The 19,843-nt window shown below is 40.8% G+C and overlaps 2 protein-coding genes across 4 annotated transcripts in view; both read left to right on the forward strand.

Annotated features, from left to right (window-relative positions):
* The window catches only part of prex2 (phosphatidylinositol-3,4,5-trisphosphate-dependent Rac exchange factor 2), a 79,867-nt gene extending 73,842 nt beyond the window's left edge, over window positions 1-6,025 (forward strand). For all 3 annotated transcript variants that reach the window (XM_034560054.1, XM_034560053.1, XM_034560055.1), the window contains exons 39-41: window positions 636-738; window positions 3,167-3,234; window positions 5,145-6,025. In XM_034560054.1, coding sequence (XP_034415945.1) covers window positions 636-738; window positions 3,167-3,234; window positions 5,145-5,190 — 217 coding nt within the window. In that variant the 3' untranslated portion in view covers window positions 5,191-6,025. The remainder of the gene's footprint in view (window positions 1-635; window positions 739-3,166; window positions 3,235-5,144) is intronic.
* Window positions 6,026-6,978: 953 nt separating this feature from the next.
* c20h8orf34 (chromosome 20 C8orf34 homolog) overlaps window positions 6,979-19,843 on the forward strand; it is a 49,964-nt gene continuing 37,099 nt past the window's right edge. The window contains exons 1-3 of the mRNA XM_034560379.1: window positions 6,979-7,062; window positions 17,872-18,016; window positions 18,205-18,336. Of these exons, the coding sequence (XP_034416270.1) occupies window positions 6,994-7,062; window positions 17,872-18,016; window positions 18,205-18,336 (346 nt within the window). The 5' untranslated portion in view covers window positions 6,979-6,993. The remainder of the gene's footprint in view (window positions 7,063-17,871; window positions 18,017-18,204; window positions 18,337-19,843) is intronic.

Here is a 19,843-nt window from a genome sequence, read left to right on the forward strand (position 1 = left end):
TCGTACTCGAAAATATCAAATCCTGAATCTCCTCGAGGTTTTACTCTCTCTTTCTGCTCGGCCTCAAGCAAAGATCAGGGGGTTCGTTACTCCCTTGATGCTCCACGCTTGCTCGCTGTGAGTGACATTTCAGTGGTAAATGAAATGATTAATTAGCAGGGAGACGAGCGAAGGTGAAGCAGGAGGAATGTGAAGGCAATGACAAGGTGCCAAGAGGAGCAGGATGCACACCGCCAGATTTGATGTAGTCAAACTGAATCCTGCCAGAGATTCATCATATCTGGAAGAAGCCCAGAGTTTGATTTTGGCATGCTTTTGTTTTCTGTTGATGTTTGCTTCAGTCCTGCTTTCAATCTCGATCTGCTGCAAATACTACTTTAATTGCCATGAAAGCATGTTCTGCTGTTGAGTAAGAGAAGGTGTTTTATTGTTACTATAGATGATTTTATTGTGTCGAGCACAAACTGTGTGCTTTGATTGTTCAGCGTGTAAGAAATATGAAGATAAATAATGTTTTTTGACACAACGAAACTGAATGAGCACATCAATATTCCGCGTAAATCCGCAAGATCTGATCGATATTCAGACAGACATGTTTGAGCTTGACCTTGTGTTTTGTTCTCTCTGTCCAACAGCTGCACCCTGAGCGTGACCCTGGAGCAGGCCATCCTGCTGGCCCGAAACCACGGTCTGCCTCCTCGCTGCATCATGCAGGCCACTGATGTCATGAGGAAACAGGTATGTTTCACACACAGCACTACATGTGTATTTGGCCTCTGTGGCAGTGATAACAGGAGGCTGTGTAGGATGTCCCCGCGGTGACATTTTCCTCACTCAGAGCGATCTCTGTATCCAAAATCATTAGATAAAACCTGATGCTTCATTGAGTCAAATGTGGCTGCCAGCAGTATGGAGGAGCAGCTTTGCCTTTTTAGCTTCCTTAGTCACAGTTTGATTTCCCTCCGACCAAATGAGGGACTAAAAAAAGAGTAATGAGAAACTGAGCAGATTGGTTGGGGGTCTGGAGCTTGTTTGTTAGTCGGCATGTCAACATGGGGTCAAGGGAAACAATTCCCATTACTTTCTCAGTGTGTAAACATTTTCACCCCACAAAAAGCTCCAGCCATGACCAGATCTTGGCCCACATCTCAGACAGTCATTAGGAGGTTTGTGAGTGGTATATTGCTGTTTGCAGCGAGAGAAGAGGTTATAGTCCAGAGCCCGATATCCTTCGGGAGGAGAGGCATTTAATTTCTGCACTGGGCTGCCAGCCAGGAGGATGCAACGCTGTGCATTGTGTGACCTTGAGTACTACTGTATGTGGCTGGGGAGAAACAATCCATCTGGTTGGAGATGCTTGTAATAGATTATGAAAAAAAACTTCCTAACTTTTTCCTTTAATGGTTTCATTGTTATACGTCTGATTGTCATTTTATGTTCTCTTGCATCATTATTGACATAAACACCACCAAGAACAGATGGTTCAGTCCACATAGAGAGAGCTTGCACTGCATTGCCCATGTGTGTGTGTGTGTGAGTGTGTGTGTGGGGGGGTGTGGGTGTGTGGGTGTGGGTGTGTGTGGGTGTGGGTGTGTCCGTCCTTGCTTTTAGACATCAGCTGATGAATCTGATGAATATAAATGCATCACACATGACGCCTCTTCTTACACACAGCATCCAGTCCCTGCAGTACCACCATCAAGCCCAGACAACATCATTCAGAAGGAGGTTGCATGAGTGATTTGGGCGAAATGGGTCCAATCACTGCTGGATTCGCAAAAACGCTCTAGACAGCCATTTTTATATTGGACTGTATAGGAAGAGCATAATAACTCTCTAAACTAACTTATGAAGATAACTCCTTACCTGTTTCAAAATATGAAAGGAACAAGTAACTGTTTTTATAAATGCCAGGAAATGTAATATATTAAATATATCTTGCACATTTTAGTCCCCTTGGAAATCTAGAGAAAACTTCTTACAGCTGATCGAGACAGATCAAATGAAAGAAATATATTCAAAATGTTCTCCCTGCTGATATTTATTTCATTTTCTCATTGATGTTTCAACCATTAAGGTCTCAGCAGAATATTTACTTTCAGTTTTAGTGGCAGAGACATCAATCATGCAACAATCAGATACATGGTTTTAGTTATTATATAAAGCAGAAATGAAGAAGATTATTCAAAATACATGCTGCATTTTGAATGCATGAGTGAATTAGTATTCATTAAAAACAAGCACCGAATGACTTTAAATGTACTTTAATTTGTCAATTCATGAGATGTTTTCCTTTTTGAGAACTTAGTTATTCAAATCAAGTTCCACTTGTTGAAATAACTTTTTTAAAGGTTGCATTCTACTCTGCTCGCCAGTCACCATGTGTCCTTTAGGGACATTTGGGGGCATCTCTGTCTGGAGGCATCAGAATGGATGGCTGTGATAGGCATCGAGTAATTGCAGATGCTATCCCACTATCCGGACACATCTCTGGGCGGGCAGTGACCGAGAGGTCAGCTGATGCACTTTTGTCCAGTTGCTCCCTCTCTGCTCTCTGCGTGCGTCACGGAGGGAGAGAAGGTGCATTTGTGAGGGCAGGTGTCTGTGTCTTTAAACTGAGAAGCTGAGTTGCTTCTCTGTTTTAGTTTCTGCCGACTCTGCACACAGCCAGCAGACTACAGGAACATTAGCAAAGAGCAGACTGGGTATAATCAGACTCTGTCACACACTTGCGTACAAGAACCATTCATCTTCCAAATCCCTTACTACTTACTTTTATTTCCTTTCAAAGACTATTCTGCATGTGGTCTTTAGCTAACACGGGTGAAAGAATACAAATACTACAGACAAACGGCACATAGCAGCTGCAGTTTTAATATTAGGATCTCAACATGCATCCTATGAGATCTACTTTATAAAACTTAGAGGAGAAGTTGGTCTGGAAATTAGACTTTTTTTCTCTTACAGGTCTGACAGGAAGTCATTTTACTTGAGGGAAATCCTCATAACTGATGTGGTGGTTTCCACTCGTGAAGCTCATCAGCCGACTTTTCAAACATGTGCTTCTTGTGTCTTCTCACTATGGTGTTTTTCTTCCTATGTGTGGCTTTTGCATGTCAACCTGATCCATGATGTCATCAACGTTTGATGCCTGTTTGTCTTTTAGGGGGCGAGAGTTCAAAATTCTGCCAAGAATCTGGGAGTGAGGGATCGCACACCATCATCAGTCCCACGGTAAGACTGCAGCCACATCCTGTTTATGTTAGGTAAACCAGAAAAGTGTCTGCAACGACAACTGCTGTCATGTGTGATTGAATAACTACAAACCACTATTTCCCACAGTGTATCCTGCAAGGTATCGGACACCTTTTTCACTTTCACGCCTCACGTAACAGATATGCTCTGATTTTACACAGCTCAGTTTGTCATCTGCAAAGGGAGGGTTTTAAATACAAGCATGTGTATTACCTAAGGGTGAAAATCAAGAGAGGAACCATTCATAATCCGTAGCGCGAACGAGAGCCTTAAATGAAGCAGTCGATGATCACGTCGCGTCCCCTGCCGGCCGGTTAAGACTAGTGAGGAGTCAGCGGTCAATGGCGGTATAAAACAGACAATAGAATATGTTGCAAATAAAATACGAGTGAATCAATGACACCACGAGAGATACTTGAGCATACAGTCATAAATGAGCACACACAATATTAGACTGATGGGTTCAGCAGTATGCTCTGACAAGTAAACTTCCAAATACATAATGGACGCGACCCCTGGACGAGATCATTATAGGATCTTAGCTAGATTAGCATGTTATAGGTAATTAACTACAATGGCCTCTGCTCTTAATTATCTACCATGTGGGAAAGCATAAACATAAAACATTAGAAATGAGTGAATAAATAAAGGGTTCTAAGAAAGTTTAAAATCAGCCTAAAAACGTGTGGTTTTGTTCCAAAACATAGAACACTACACTGGTTTGAATACGTTCTCCTATAATGTCCATCTCTCTATAGTTAGTGTAATTCAGCCTTTCAGAAGTGCATGTGTTAGTACTGTACTGTAGGCATGCGCATGTGCTTCTTGTGCAGGACTGGGGCCAAATGCTGTCATTAGAAGGGAGCTCCCTGCACTCAGTGGCCCCAAGATGAGGACAAGGACTGCCTCAGCCATTTGGCTGTGACATATAGGCTTTTGTGTGACAGGCAGCCCTTTTGAACCTTTTAGTGTAATTGACAAATACAATTAAGTAGCTGGATGATTAGTGTTGAGACATTGTGGTTGGAGAGCAAAATTGCTGCACTCTCACTAGGATTATGTCAGAATTGTTGCAGTGTGAGTGACTGCTGCAGAATATGGAAGTGTGTTTTGTTTAACATAAGACGATGGCCGATTGTTCACTGTTCTGTAGATGAAAGCAACACCATTTTAGTGTGAGTTTACCCTGCGGCCATTTCTCATTCAGACTAAAAGATGTGGGTGGTAGTTGGATCAATTATTTAAACTACAGAAGACAGCAGTGCTGTATTAGGATGCAGGAAATACCTGATTTTCCTGAAAATTATATTGAGATTAAAAACAAGATCACACCATCAATCATGGGTTTAAAAAAATTATAATGAATGAATTATTGTTCACTAAGGCAGCATAACAGACCATTTAATATTGATGAAGTGCACTGGTATAATTTTTTTATAGACTATATAATGGTTATAGTAAAAAGGAATTCAACAACAAATTCAATGCTTGATGCATAATTCATGTGGCATTTAAAATATCAATCATATGGCTACTCTACATTTTAATAGATGTTGTCAAGCTATAGTTTATCAAGTTGAATAGTAGCAACAACACCTGTACAATGTCTTCTCTCTTTCTTTCTTTCTTTTTTCCTGTTTGAACATTGTTATTGTTGTTTGACTTTGTAGCATAAAGCTTAATGTGTGCTCCTAAGAATATTAATGTTTCCATACTGACCGTTTTCTTCCTAAGACTGCAGCTTAAAGATGTGCTTCTCCTTCCTCTCACCAGACAAACACCTGTTGCCTGGAGAAGTGATATTTTACAACAGATCTCTGCTTAGTGTGTACGCACTATGTACTAGAATGTGATTAAATGCCATTTTTTGTGCATGTTTCTCTGATCAGGTTGTACAAGCTGTGCCAGCCTCCACCCCCGGATGGTGACCCATAATGCATTGCATCCAGAGGATGCTGAAGTCTTGAGGAGCTTTGCGTCCTCCCTCCACCTATTAGGGATCAACCTAATAAAGGGCAGACATTGGGTCCATTTTATATGTCCAGAGTAGCTGCCTAAAGTGTAAATAGGATTTAAAAAACGTAAATAGTATTTTTAATACTTTATATTTTCCATTGTTGTACTTTATACATATTTTCAGTTTTTTTTTTCATACTGCATCTGACAAGACAAGGACTCAAAACAAAAGATGTATACCTGAGAATGCTGTTCAATTAGCCCAATGCAAAGGAATGATCCCATCAGGTCACTGTCTTCTGATTATGGGCTTCTGTTTGCTTTCATGAGGGACATTTTCATTTCATGATCTTATTTTAATTTGCATATGAACAAAGCAAGACAATATCGATTAAAGGATATTTGGCTTTGTTTTGTGGTCAAATTAGCCAATAATTGCCTTCTCTCCAGATCTGACTTCTATGCTTTATCGATTATATCTCAGTATTGGAAAACCATATGAATGTGTGTTTTGTTACCTTCCTCAACATGTTTATTCACTTGTAAATATACATATGTGGTGTGTGAATGTGCGAAAAGAGTCATGCCATTGATTCCCATTGTGTTTGGATTGCTATGAATGTTACATGCATGCATATGAAGATGTTCATCGGTTTATCAGTATTAACATGCACTAGGTTTGTGGAAGTAGAACTATGAAATATATTCTGTTATTTTATATTGACAGTACTCAGGATTAAAGTGTCCCTCTGTTACTTATTAGTGGATGAATCATTGTAGACGAATTGCTCACTATGCAAACAAACAAGTGGTAATAAACTGCATCAATAAGCTCCAGGAGTGTTTCCTATGGTTGATTGTTGCTGCAGATATCTTCAAAACACTATGGAAAATTCTCTCTTACATACAGCATGTTCGTATATATAATAAAATGGATCACAATGTAACAGCCACAAGCCAGTTGAATGTATGACAATAATTTAAGAACAATTCATACAAGTATCCTACTTAAGTTCCTACACATTGTTGCTTACTAACTGTTTGGCTGTTTAATTGGCAGTGCACATTAATTACAGTTTTTTTTTCTTCTAAAGACTTTGTTTCATTAGCAATCAGGGAGACGGATTAGAGCTCATTCTCGAGATGAACACGGTATAAACCATACACTATATATAGTACACACACACATATATGTATATATATATATATATATATATATATATAAATACATATATAATATAAATATATTATATTTATATATTATATAACTATTATATAAATATATATATATATATATTTTATTTATATATATATATATATATATATATATATATATATATATATATACACACATACATATAAAGCTATATATAAAGCTATGAGCCCGGTGAATAAATGGGAGTGGCGGTGGCATCGGTAACACTGCTGGCAGCCAGTGGGCGGATGATGTGTGGTCCCTGTCACGGAGCTGCGGTGCCATTGGCTTCTACGGGGACGCGGCTGCCGCCACGGAGTCAGTGAGGCGACTAACTGCGGATGGTCCCGGGCTGAGTCTCCACAATGAGCCGGGCTCCGAGCAGCCTGCTCCGCACTTAACGCGCACCGTGTGAACTCACCGTGGCTGCGCTGCAGCCCGGAACCCGGTGACATCCTTTCTGCACATTTCAGTCGCCGAGACGCCTCTTGAAGGACGAGTTGCGACCGGCCGGCTCCCCCTCATGATTTCATCCTGCTAAAAAAAAAGGAAAAAAAGAAGCTCCTGCGAGGCACAACAGTTTCTTCATGGCGTCTCCACAACAGTCAAGAATTCAGTCATATCTGGAGAAGAATAGAATCGGACCTTTGTTTGAGGTGAGTGCACGAATGTAACCAAGAAACTCTGAAGTTGTTGGCTGCCAATTTAAAAAGACCATTTCGTTTCATCCTCGCTTTTGGTTGTGCTGAATGGTGAGCCCACATCTGCAATGTGAGCTTGTCACACTGGAGCTAACTGAGGATACACGAAGTGGAGTGTTACTCACTACACTTCATTTTATAGATGTTAAAACAATCGGCTGGTAAAACATTTTTAAATTTTTAATTTTATTGCACTTTGGTGTCTGGCTGTCTTGCTGAAACGTCCCACTGCGCTCCATGTTTCCATGCTCCGCCTTTCCATCAGTGATTTGCATTTTAAAAGATGCTGCCGTACCAGTCACTGCCTGACTCGACATTGTTACAGTTCGTTAAAGTTATGGACGCAAGGAGAAACCAGTTGTCATTCATCTCTGCACAGCAGACCACTAATACCTGCCTCTCTGTCGGTCTGCCAGTCAGGGGATCTGTGTGCTCATCCCGGGGTATTCTCAGTGTGGCACCTCAGCAACCCAGGGGAGAGCATGACTTCATCCTTTGTTTGCTATTGGATGTCTTGTTTAAAGCAGGACCCGCACAGGTGTGATCAGAGTAAAGAAGGAAAGGCGGACAGAAGATCCATCTGAACTGGCTTTTGCATGAGATGCAGCAGATCTGTGAGGCTCGCTGAACAAGACTGAAGGCTCCTGTATTATACCCAGGAAGTGCACGCTGCTCTACCTGCGCTGCCTTCATGGCAGAGCCATATTCACATGCACATGATGTATTTTTATCAAAGTGCTGACGTCTCACTTCTGTGCTTCAGCTGGCTACGCATTAGCAGCACACACACACACACACACACACACACACACACACACACACACAAACACACACACACACACACACACACACGCACACACACACACACACACACGGTCTGTATGTAAATCAGATGTAAGAGCAGAGGCCTGTTTCAGCACCATGGACAGAGATGCAGGCCTTACATGTGTTTAACCAGTGATGGAGACACACAATCTAATGGTGAGGCCACAGCAGCCATTGAGGCTCAACTGCACACTAGTCCTCTGTGTGCTCTCTCTCTCTCTGTTTGTTTTTCCTCCCTCCGTCTTTCTCTTTCACCTGCCCCCCCACCCCCCTCCTTCCACCCTCTCTGCCTCAGTTTGTGTTTTTTCTCTTTTTTTGGGGGCTCCTTTTTCTGACAATTGAAAATTGATTAATGCAAAGTGCTTTTTGTAAGTTAATGGTGGTGCTTGTGAGAAAAAAAAAACATTTCTATCTTATGCTGATGCTTTTATCTGTGTATTGCATCCTGAAGTGCTTCCTTAAGATGCCAATCATGGGTTATATTCAGACCAACACGGACACAGATAATTGCTGCATTGTTCACATTATTTAGACGGTGAATAGTATTGTATTGTGGGGCTGCATTGTTGTCGATTTTTCGGGGACGGCGACAGTTTTTGAAATGGAGTGAGAAAGAGGCATAGTAAGAGGAGAATATTTGAAAACCCTCCTTGTTCTGCCACTCTATTCATGAGAAAAGGATGTAGCTGCTACCTTGGTGTTGAAAAGCTTTGGCCCATTTTATTGTTGCCCCAAAATAATATTCACATGCATTCAGTTTTGAAGAATCAAGCTTGTTTTCATAAGAAAACTCATAAAAGAGCAGCTGTAATACTCCTGATAATTGACTTTTTGATCTGATACAGTGAACTGGCGCAGCAGACGTAATAATACGGCTGTTCTGCTGCGCTGCTTAAACCAAAAAGGAGCTGGCTGAGTGTTTGATTGCGATTCAATCATGACAATAAAATAACACAAAACAGTTTCCAAATTCAAGAGTACCATTTTGGCATATAATATGTTTCCATTACCAGTAGTTATAAAGTGAAATACACAGGAAATGCAACAACATTGTGACAATTTGATGGTCGTTTTTTTGATTTTGGGCTGAAACAGAACCAAAACCGATCATTTCAATGATAAAAGAATCTAATTGGACCCCATGTATTAAATGACTAAAGCGATTGCCTCCCACTGACCTGGTTGGTTTCCATGTGAGCAGAAACACTGTCATTTTTCACAGTTATGTTCATTTTAGAGGCCATCTTACTTTTGTTTGGTACAATAACTACTTCATTTGTTGTGGAGCCTTTAGAAACACGTGCATATAAGTGTACAAGTATCATGCAGGATATGAGATAAATGTCGAAGTGTTCCCATGAGCTCTCTAATCTCTGGGTTTCTTACTTCCTGTCCCTGTCTTCATCAGTGTCCTAACCCAAACTCTTCTTCCTCCTCCCTTCAACACTCATCTGCAAAGCCCCACCACTTCTTCCTCACAGCCAACACACAGCAGCATTAAACGTTCTTCGTGACAGAGAGCGGGAGTTCATTTACTCACTCTGATGAGACACAACTTATGATTTGCCATCAAATTGATTTTTTTTCTTCCCTCGCTTATGAAATGGTTGCTTTTGCAGAGATAGCAAGCTGAGTCAACATCAAATATTCTCAAAAAAGTGAAGCGGCCTTTCATAATAATTGAAGTAATTGCACTCCAGATTATTGTCAGCCACTTGCCCATGTTGATAAATTGATATTCTTTTCAAACAGCTAGTCTTTTTCAATCACTTAACAGTTGCAGTGCGGCGGGACCTGTCACATCTTTTAGAGTTATAGTCAGTAAAGGCATTAAAGCGAGTTGAAGGCCACATGTTCACGGTCCTTTTGTTACAATATATGATGCACATAGTAAAAAGATAGAGCAAGAGAAATAGTGTTAGCTACAGCAACATGCATAAAATAAATAAAGATAAAGGTCCCCCTCACCGGCCATCTTTCATGGTAACAGGATCACTTCAGTTGTAACACGTGACGGCACCAGGAGGTCTTCATCAGCAGACAGTGTACAACCTGCTCTCATGTTCCTCCCCACTGTGGTCTGTCAATCCCTCGGGCGATATAATTGTTCTGTTGGAACAGAGAAATCACATACATCTCTAGACCAACAAAAATGTCACCGCATTGAACCGGTCAAATGTTGAATAATTACACCGTTTTGTGCAAGAATCGCTGTCATTGTGCACGGTGAAGTCTGACTTTCTTCTTTAGTGACTTCAGTAGCTTGAATATATGTCTGATAATATCTGAACCGTTTAGCTTCTTAAGGCACCGGACAATATTTCTAGGGGTCCACTCGGAGTGTTTAGCTGCATGCAACTAAAGCTCGCTCAAACGCGATTGGTCAATATTACTCCGACGACATACGGAAACCGTACGATTCCAATACTCAAATTTCGTCCTGTTGCTACCGATTCCACATTCATATGCAGATATCTTTTTTATAGAAATTAATATCTATTCCTAAGTGATTATTGGTCTCAGCTTGGTACTTATGATTCCTTGCTGATATTAATGAAGTAGTGATTAGGGATATACTGGATCTAATTTATTAAATCAAATGGATCAAATGATAATGTAAAATACAGAGATGCTCATAAAACATTAATATATAAATAATCCATTTAATTGCCTTCATTTCATGCCTTTTTTATTTCATGTATATATATTTTTATTTCTCTTTTATAATTAAGACGTGTTCCAGCCTCACATACTTCCACATAAAAGAATCAGTTCTGCCCAGAGAGAATGAGATTTTACATTGATAAAGTAAAAAGAAGCACTGGTGTTAAATGTGTACTTTGAGCTAATGCCTTGAATTAGAATCCATGAAGCGTCTCTGTTCCTACGGTTGGTGTTGCTACTTATAGTACAGATAAATGACTTTCCTGCTCCCTATAGATGTGTCTTCCATCCATGTGGAAAGGGTTCGCTCCAACCTGCTCAGTGTTTCCAACCTGCTGTGCTCAGCGTCTCGTGCTGCCCTGCAGTATGTAAAGAGGTCAGGCAGGCAGGACTTGGACACACACACACACACACACACACACACACACACACACACACACACACATACACACACTGTCTGACCAATTGATTTATTCCCTTAAGAGGTCATTTATTGGACCTGGTGTGATTGATTTTGAGCCATTTCCACTCACTAGACTCAGTGTGCTCTGTCTTTTTGTTTCAGTGAAAATGTGTGCATTTCTGTGTGCGTGTGATTATATGGCTTGTATGATGATGGGTTATGGCATTTATCTACATCTAAAAACAGATGCTCACTCACATTTTAATTTAAAAATCGTATTAAAACTTTGAAGGCATGCTAAAAGTAAATACAATCCATTTAGAGATACATTATTTTCAATTTCCCATGGGGCTTTGTTACGGCACCGCGTGGAAATGGAAGCGAGGCCTTTTCATTTTTGTCGTCTCTAGAAGACAGTATCATTCATATTTAGAAATCAACACCATAAATGTGTGATTGGTTAACACATAAACAGCAACAGTCTTCATCAAAGCAATCACGGCATGTTTTGGTTTTACCAAGCTGGTGATGGCCTTCTTAAGGTTGATGACTTGGTATGGCAGACGTCTGGTCGTGCATGGGTTAATGCCGCTCCTCTTCAGGCACAGATAGAGTAATTACTACCAGGTTGGACCCAGGGGGGCACAGGAAGGGGTGAAGAGGGAAGACAACAGATACGTAAGATGGGGGCAGGGAGTGTGTATGGGAAAGAGAAAGGGAGAGAGTATTATGAATGTGGTGCATTACAGCCCGTGTGTGTGTTGAGCTGAGCCGCTGAGCCTCGACAGTTAGTTTGTTCAGCGGGTGACTAATAAACTGTCTGTGTGTGTATGTTTGTCCATAGAGGGATCCATATGCGTCTGTGCACACGTGTATGACCAGAGGTCGCTCCATAACCCAGTTTGAGTGCAAGTGATGGGAGGCAGAACCCACAGTCCTTGTTGCGTGCTTTCTAAACTTTAGTTGCAGCTCATTTGAGGCCTCACACTAAAGTATGTTCCAAAGTGACAATCTTAATTCATGAAATCTTTTCTTTTTGCTTCTCTGTGCAGAGTTTCCATTTGTACGCAGAACAAGAACCATTTAAGTTGCTTTAGGAGGGGATCTCTGCACAGCCAGAGACAATTACAATGTTTACCATGTACACATGGACATGTGGGTATTGTGTTCTCCAAAGCCTAGTTCTATTGGGTTAACTTTTGAAGTGGTGCTTAAATCAATAAATAGCTTTTAGCTGTAATTTTTTACTTTATAGTGTAATATATTCTGAATTATTCTTTTTAATGGGTCTTCTATTCTTGCCTGTCATGCCTAAAATTATTATTATCATATTAAGTAATGCAGTACTTAATAATTCACTGACTGAACCAGCTGGGCTGTAACTGAGTTTATAGAGCTGCGACTCATCGTTATTTTCATTACTTAATTATTCTTTTTAATAGTAATTTTGTCCTTACAATGTGAGAAATGTGTTCAAGAAGACGAGACAAAAATAAAAAGAAGACTATAATGATATTCATTGAGGTTTGGAAAGATGAGTGTTCAGGCCACATCGATGTGAACCAACATCATCAAGCATCGGCGCTTATGAACACAGATGATGGGAAAGGATCAGATGCACCGTGGACGGGTACAGACATGATTGAAACTCTCTAGAGGGTCTCCGGGAACACCCTGAAGGTCACAGTGGTGATACGGAGGTGGCAGAATTGATGATATTTACACAATATCATCCAAGTAAGCTAATAGGCTGTAAAGTTAGGCTGTATTGAAGAAGTGACGTCACCCATTTGTTGACTCTTTTTTGACGCTAAGTACAACCAAGTGCTGAATAAGACTTTAGGAGGCAACTGACATGTTACAATGAACTTTCATGACCCCACTGTGAAAGGGTTAAAGTTGGAAGAGGAAAACATGGACAACTCCCAGCCAATACAACGCTTCTTCAGCTCCCTAAAGCATAACCTGCTTTATTGTCCATTTTACTCTGAATGGGTCCATACTTTACTAAAAGAACATGATGCTGTATTGAAGAAGACTTTGAACGATTGAGACCACAAACTCATGTTTACAATGTAAATTCAGTGAGAAATCGGGTTCTATACAATCTTATTGGCCATTTGAAAGAATGCAAGTTTGACACACTTCTGCATTGGCTTCACCTTTCAGAACCGGAGGTTGGAGCCTGAGACCGACCAACAATCCAAGACATTTAAATAATAAACATTTGGTTGTGGTCACCTAATTAGTTGATTACTTTGCTAATACTGAGCCAGTCCCCCATTACTCATGCTCAACATACCCCCCGAGAAATGAAACGGGCTATATTTCTACAGCTGCATAACACAAAGGTAGTGATGGAAATAGACTTGAGGCAGTGCTGCAGGATTGAGCGAGTGAGCAGTCAGGGCATCTATTTCGTCTGCGTATCAGTGGGACAGATACAAGTATATCTTCTGATAAGTATTATCTGCTAGTGCCAGCCTGGTCAGGTGACATTGCCTCTCTCACAATCTCCTCTTCCGCATGATCCCTTCTGCTCGTGTCCGCCTGCTTATTCAAGGTCTGGATCTCTTCCAATGGTCTCTCTCTCTCTCTCTCTCTCTCTCTCTCTTTCTCTCTCGCTCTTTCTACTCAAATTCACCTACATTGACTCATCATATCATTCTCTTTTTTTTCAATGATGAGTTCTTTCCGCGTATGAAGCTCATTGGGCAGACACAGACGTGACCTTAAATACCGCGATATGACTTTGCATTCCCACGTCATCGACAAACAGCAGGCACATCGATGGTAGTCTGTGGCCTCTAGTCGGGGCGACCGGGACGGGGAGCCCTCTCGGGAGTCTTTGAAGAGCTGCTGCTGCATTTAATTTTTACACAAGGACAAATCTGAAGAGAAGATGTCAGATGTTATAGCTGATCAGAGAAAGAGCGTCTGAGTTGATTGACTAAAATTCAGAATCTTCTGCAGTTAATAATTATTTTAAACCTGGCCGACATGAATATTGAAAATGCATGCACTATATTAGTGCACCTTTCCTGTATTTTTTCTCCCTCACACATATAGTATACGGATACAGTCCTCATAAACAGATTATAATGGATACACTTCCTACAGCTGTGGTGGAAGTTCTGCAGCTTGTGGGTTAACAAGAAAGCGCAAGAGCAAATCTTAGGCCAAGTCTCTGACATCGCAGAGCTTATGTAGCTGGATCAACTCTGTCAATATCCATGTGAAGAGAAACGTCTCCTTTTCAGCCTTCACAGATTAGTAGGTGTCCAAGGTTAGAAGTAGAAAATCGCCCCGTGAGGGAGAACCCAACAGAGTCCCTGTCCAGGTGTCCTTGTCAGAGTGTCCTTCAACATACCACCCATGCACATTACAAACATCCCGCTGCCGTTTCAACTCCTTTACACTTTCAATGTGGGTTTGCTGGGGCACATAGATACTGTATCTGCACAGCACATCTGCACAGAGATTCAATTCAATTCAATTCAGTTTATTTTTTATAGCCCAATATCACAAATTACAAATTTGCCTCAGAGGGCTTTACAATCTGTACACATACGACATCCCTGTCCCAGGACCTCACATCGGATCAGGAAAAACTCCCCAAAAATAACCTTTCACAGGGAAAAAAAGGGAAGAAACCTTCATGAGATGGACTGCATGTCCCAGTAGCTAATGCCACCTGTTGGCCTGCTTATAGTGCACTGATGCAGATCTGGAAACCCTCTGCCCCACTGTATATTTCTCACATACACACATATGTGACTGTTTTGCTGATGCAAGTCACTTTAAACCAAACAGCATTACATTCTGCTTGTATATAGAATTGATGACCCAGATGTGAACCTACATCTTATTTTGCTTCTTGTCAAAGAAAATATGTATGCGTATATATATGTATTTGTATATATATATATGTATGTGTGTATCTATGTATTTGTGTAAATATATATATATATATATATATATATATATATATATATATATATATATTTGTGTGTGTATGTATATATTGCTGATCCGATGTGAGGTCCTGGGACAGGGATGTCGTATGTGTACAGATTGTAAAGCCCTCTGAGGCAAATTTGTAATTTGTGATTTTGGGCTATACAAAATAAACTGAATTGAATTGAAATATATATATGTATATATATATATATATATATATATATATATGTATGTATGTATGTATGTATGTATGTATGTATGTATGTATGTATGTGTATATACATTTATATATATGTGTGTGTGTATATATATATATATTTGTATATATATATTTGTATGTATATTTGTTTTGCAGTTCAGACGTGAGCAGAATGCAGATGTACCCAAACATGCTGCCATTTCTCTGGCAATCTCTAGAATATCTCTCTATACATCTGTGTGCGGTTTCCATTGGGAAACACAATCATGAAAATCACCTCTCTGCAGTCATCCATAAAAGGAGCTGCATATCCTTTCCTTTACCCCTTCCCCATAAAAAACTATTCAGACTGGGAAACCCTGCGGTACTTGACGAAGTTCTACTTTTTTTTTGCTTCCTGTATAATCAACCAAATTACAACCTTCATTTATAGACCTCCTGGTGGTGGTGGGTTAGTTAAATAACCCAGCGGTGCTACTAAGCAATAATTACAACTTCTACAGCGTAGTTGTTTATAATTGTTAGACACAGGCCACAGAAAGTGATTGCAGTTGTGAGGAGAGGAGCTTTGGTAAACTCTTAGTAGCTCTTCTCCTTTCGCTCATTCTCTCTTGATATCTACAGTTCATAACGGCCCTGTTGAAACTCTTTTATGCGCTGATAGTCGTGGCGGCGGACAACAGTCTTTGCGTTGTGTCTGATGACGGTGGTGGACTAACGGTTATCCTCCACTCCAACGAAGAAAACACACAATGTTGATTCAAAGAGGATTTCAATGCATACAAGCACTTTGGGATCTAGGGAGTACGCGCTGCTGTGTATTCTCTTCGAGGACTCTCTCATATGGCTATTTCTCAGAAATGGCCTCTTTGCTCTTTCTGAAGAGCTAGTAGATCACTTCGACGTGATCTGTTTTCAGGCAGAGGAGCGAGGTTCTCCGGGCCTTTAGACCTGCAGTCTTCAGAGTGACATTTTGTCCATTCACATGCTGTTCGCTGCTGTAGACACTGTGGGCCGGGCAGGAATGTCCCCCCGACCCATTACCTGATTAGCTTTCTGAGCACACGCAGCGCAGCCAAGGCTAGCCAGCTTTAAGACACACACGGGCTGCCTCACTGGAGCCCTCCCCACCCCCCTGAACACATGTCCACAAGGGCAAAGACGTACCAAAGCATACAATACACAAGTCAGTTCAGGTGCACATAAACTTCTAGAGAGTAACATGCTTGTCGCACAGAAACACATAGTGCTTATGCTCACAAACACACACACACACACACACACACACACACACAAACACACAAACAAAAACACACACACACACACACACACACACACTTGTGTTATCCATACATTAGTGCCAGTTCACTGCAGTGCACTAATGCCTTCCTGTGCTTCTCTGCAGCAGTCGTCCTGAAGCCTCTGCTGCTGCTGCTCTGGCTTAAACTGGTCAAATAGAGTTTCATGCCAGCGCACAAACACATTTGCATACACGGACATATGCTCATCTCACTTCACACAGGCCGGTTATTCGCTACATCTGGAAAGAAATAACAGTTTTGCTTTGGTGCCAAAAGTAGATTTTCGTATGTCCGTCTGCAAAAGACTATTTGTATTTTATATTTATATATATACAATATACATAAATATATATATATATATATATATATATATATATATATATACAAATATATACATGAATATATATACAAATATATATTATATATACAATATATATTTGTATATACTATATATATACAAATATATATTATATATATATATATATATATTTGTATTTTATATATATAACTAGTGTGTGGTTTTTTTTCCTTCATTTGTATTAACATGTGCCTGTGTCAGCAAAGCACAGAGATATAACTGAATAATTATGACATGAGGCACGTTTGCATGATGCAGAATTCCCATTGTGCGTTTGGCAGAGTTTAAATTATTATGCAGAGTCAGCTGTGGCCTCGACCCTCAGCACCTGTTTACTGTGGCTCCCTTTGTGCTTTCCTTCTTTTTTTTTTACCTTCCGCAGTCCTTTTCTTCATCGGTCCTATTTGTGAGTTCATTTGCTCTTCAGTGAATCATCTCCTCACAATATAATGAACTTTATCACAACGTTACCGTCCACATCTGCTTAGCGCACTGACAACCAGACTGTCGAGTGATTCATGTTTACCAATAGTTAATCACAGTCATTCCCAACAATGACATCATTCAGTCGTCTCTATATTTGCCCTCTGTCCTCAAGCCCAATATGTTGAGTGCTGTTCTTTGGATTCCTTAAAACATTATGAAGTGGTCTGTCTTTTTGCTTTATGACCATTCTTTTTCTTTTAAAGGCACCGATTGACCAGTGTTTGTTTTTCCCGTTTGTCCTTCTCGACAGAGGGATCTGATTTTGACGGAGCTTGTTGACATGCTTGTCACTAAGTGACACAGAAGTGCCCCAAACTTTGGGAACATACTGTTGCCTTGTTGGTCTTGACATCTGGTGTAGCACATTCCTGAAACTACAGCAAAGATAAGAGGCTTATCCTTCCCTTGGTAGGGAAGTCAACCACAAAACAAGACTTGTAATGCGTGTCTGGGTTTTACTGTGTTTGTCCACTTCGGGATGGTGGATACACCACTGGCCATACTCTCTCACTCCTTATTGTTGTTCCACTTTCATCTAACTGCTCTCTGCTTTACTCTGCTCCTGTAGGAGTTGATGACCAAATTGATAACTGAGACTCCCGACCATCCAATCCCTTTTCTCATTGATCACCTGCAGACCAAGCAAGACAGCCCAGGCAAGCTGCACAGAGCTCTCTCTGGCTCCGCAGCACTGTGGGCGCAGAGCTCCCCAGGTCAGTAAACACGGACTGCAAGCACATTGCAGGACCAGGCTTTTTTATTTGTACATGCTCCTCCCCCACAATACGCACACTATGTGATGAATATCGTCTGAAAGAGACTCGGCATCGCATTTATGCTTTCTAGGATTTGCATAACGGGGGCCATTCTAAGTAGAAATTGTGACTATCTCTCCCAACAGAAAGCAAAAACCCTCGAAGGGAGAACAGCAACTATGAGAAGCCGTGGCAAATTCACCCAAAGAAACCGAAAAAGTCCAAGAGCGACCTGGCTGTTTCAAGTATCTCTCCTCCCTCGCCAGAATCCAAGTCTTGTGAGTTTCTTTTTTCGTTCTATAAGCAACTTTTTTTTTTTTACCTCTCTTTCTTTTATGATTACGTTGAATGCACAGACACACCTCCCCCCCCCACACACCCACACACACACACCGCGCACACACTTATGAAGCTGCACAGTTTTTATACTGTACCTGTTGTATCTGTGGTATCCCAATTACACACTCCATTGACTTTAATCTCCATTTTTTTTTATTTGATATAATTATATCTAATTAAAGTTAGTCACAGTGTCTAGTCCAGCATCCCACAGCCACGCAGATGAGTTCATCACAAAGTGCCACTTTTTACACACTTGCTCCTGCACTGCTACACACTCTGAAGATGAATGGTTCACAAAGTTCTCGCATTAATACAGATGAGAAGATCTGTCTGGCGGTAACTTTATTTTAGTTCTCTAATAAATTAACACAGCCATGATGTTGGAATGAAGTATGACGCTCGAGACAATGAGACTCGGTCAAATATGAAGCAAGCAGAGCCGTAGACTACTTCAATAATTTAGCATTGTGCTCTGTCACTGCCAGACCAGATCTATTTTAGGCTGCGGTCGGAGCATTTATTACAATCAAGAGGAAACTGGTGTCGAGATGAGTGCACGAGGTGAAAAAAAACGTAACAAGTGAGGGGGAGAATTCAGAATAAAGTAAGCAACACTCGTTGAGGTGCAGTGAAATGATGCATTTTATGAGAGGAAGAAGCCTTCAAAGCGGCATTTAAAGTCAAATCACATAAAAAATACATGAAAAGGTGTTTTGGTGTGCAGAGCTCATGAAAGATTTAAATCAAAAGAACTGCCGCGTATTATTATTGTAGAATGTAGCAATAACACAACAGACATCATAAATAGAAAGATGTTCCACTTGTGCTTGGTCTCAAAGGGTTGATGTGCCTGGGCTTCACTTCTTCTGTATCGGCCTGCTTTAATGGACGGCCATAGTGGGAATTGAATCCTTAACCCTCAATCTATGCTGTTTATACATCCTGGGCCTTCGTGGCAGCAGCTCAGCACACAGAGGCGAGCGGAGGGACTCTTTGCCGGAAGTAATGAAATCATGTTGTCCCTCTGCGGTCCGTATTGGCAGAGGCTTTGTGTTTATGGTTGTGACAATGCCAAGCAGCTTCGTCCGAGTAAACAAGGGTAGAGGAGAAGTGTGTAGCAGCAGTGCTGTCAAACAGAAGGGTGATGCTTACTCATCATGTATGTGTTTCACTCCAACATGCATTACATTTATTCTAAAATCCTTTTCATTATATCCTGTATGTTCAGGAGCATGCTCGTGGACATGTGCATTACTTTGGCAGCTCCTCATAAGCCACTGGTTTTCAATTCAAATCCAGTCCCGTAAGAACGTTAGATATGGATGAACTACAAGTAATCCCTCCCCCTATAAAAAAAAAATCCTTTTCATAAATAGTGTCTGAATTCAACAGTTCATGAATTAAACATCATATAGAAGCTGCGGGACGCTGCTAGGGGACAAG

This window comes from Cyclopterus lumpus, chromosome 20 (assembly GCF_009769545.1).
Source record: "Cyclopterus lumpus isolate fCycLum1 chromosome 20, fCycLum1.pri, whole genome shotgun sequence".
NCBI classification, from domain to species: Eukaryota; Metazoa; Chordata; class Actinopteri; order Perciformes; family Cyclopteridae; genus Cyclopterus; species Cyclopterus lumpus.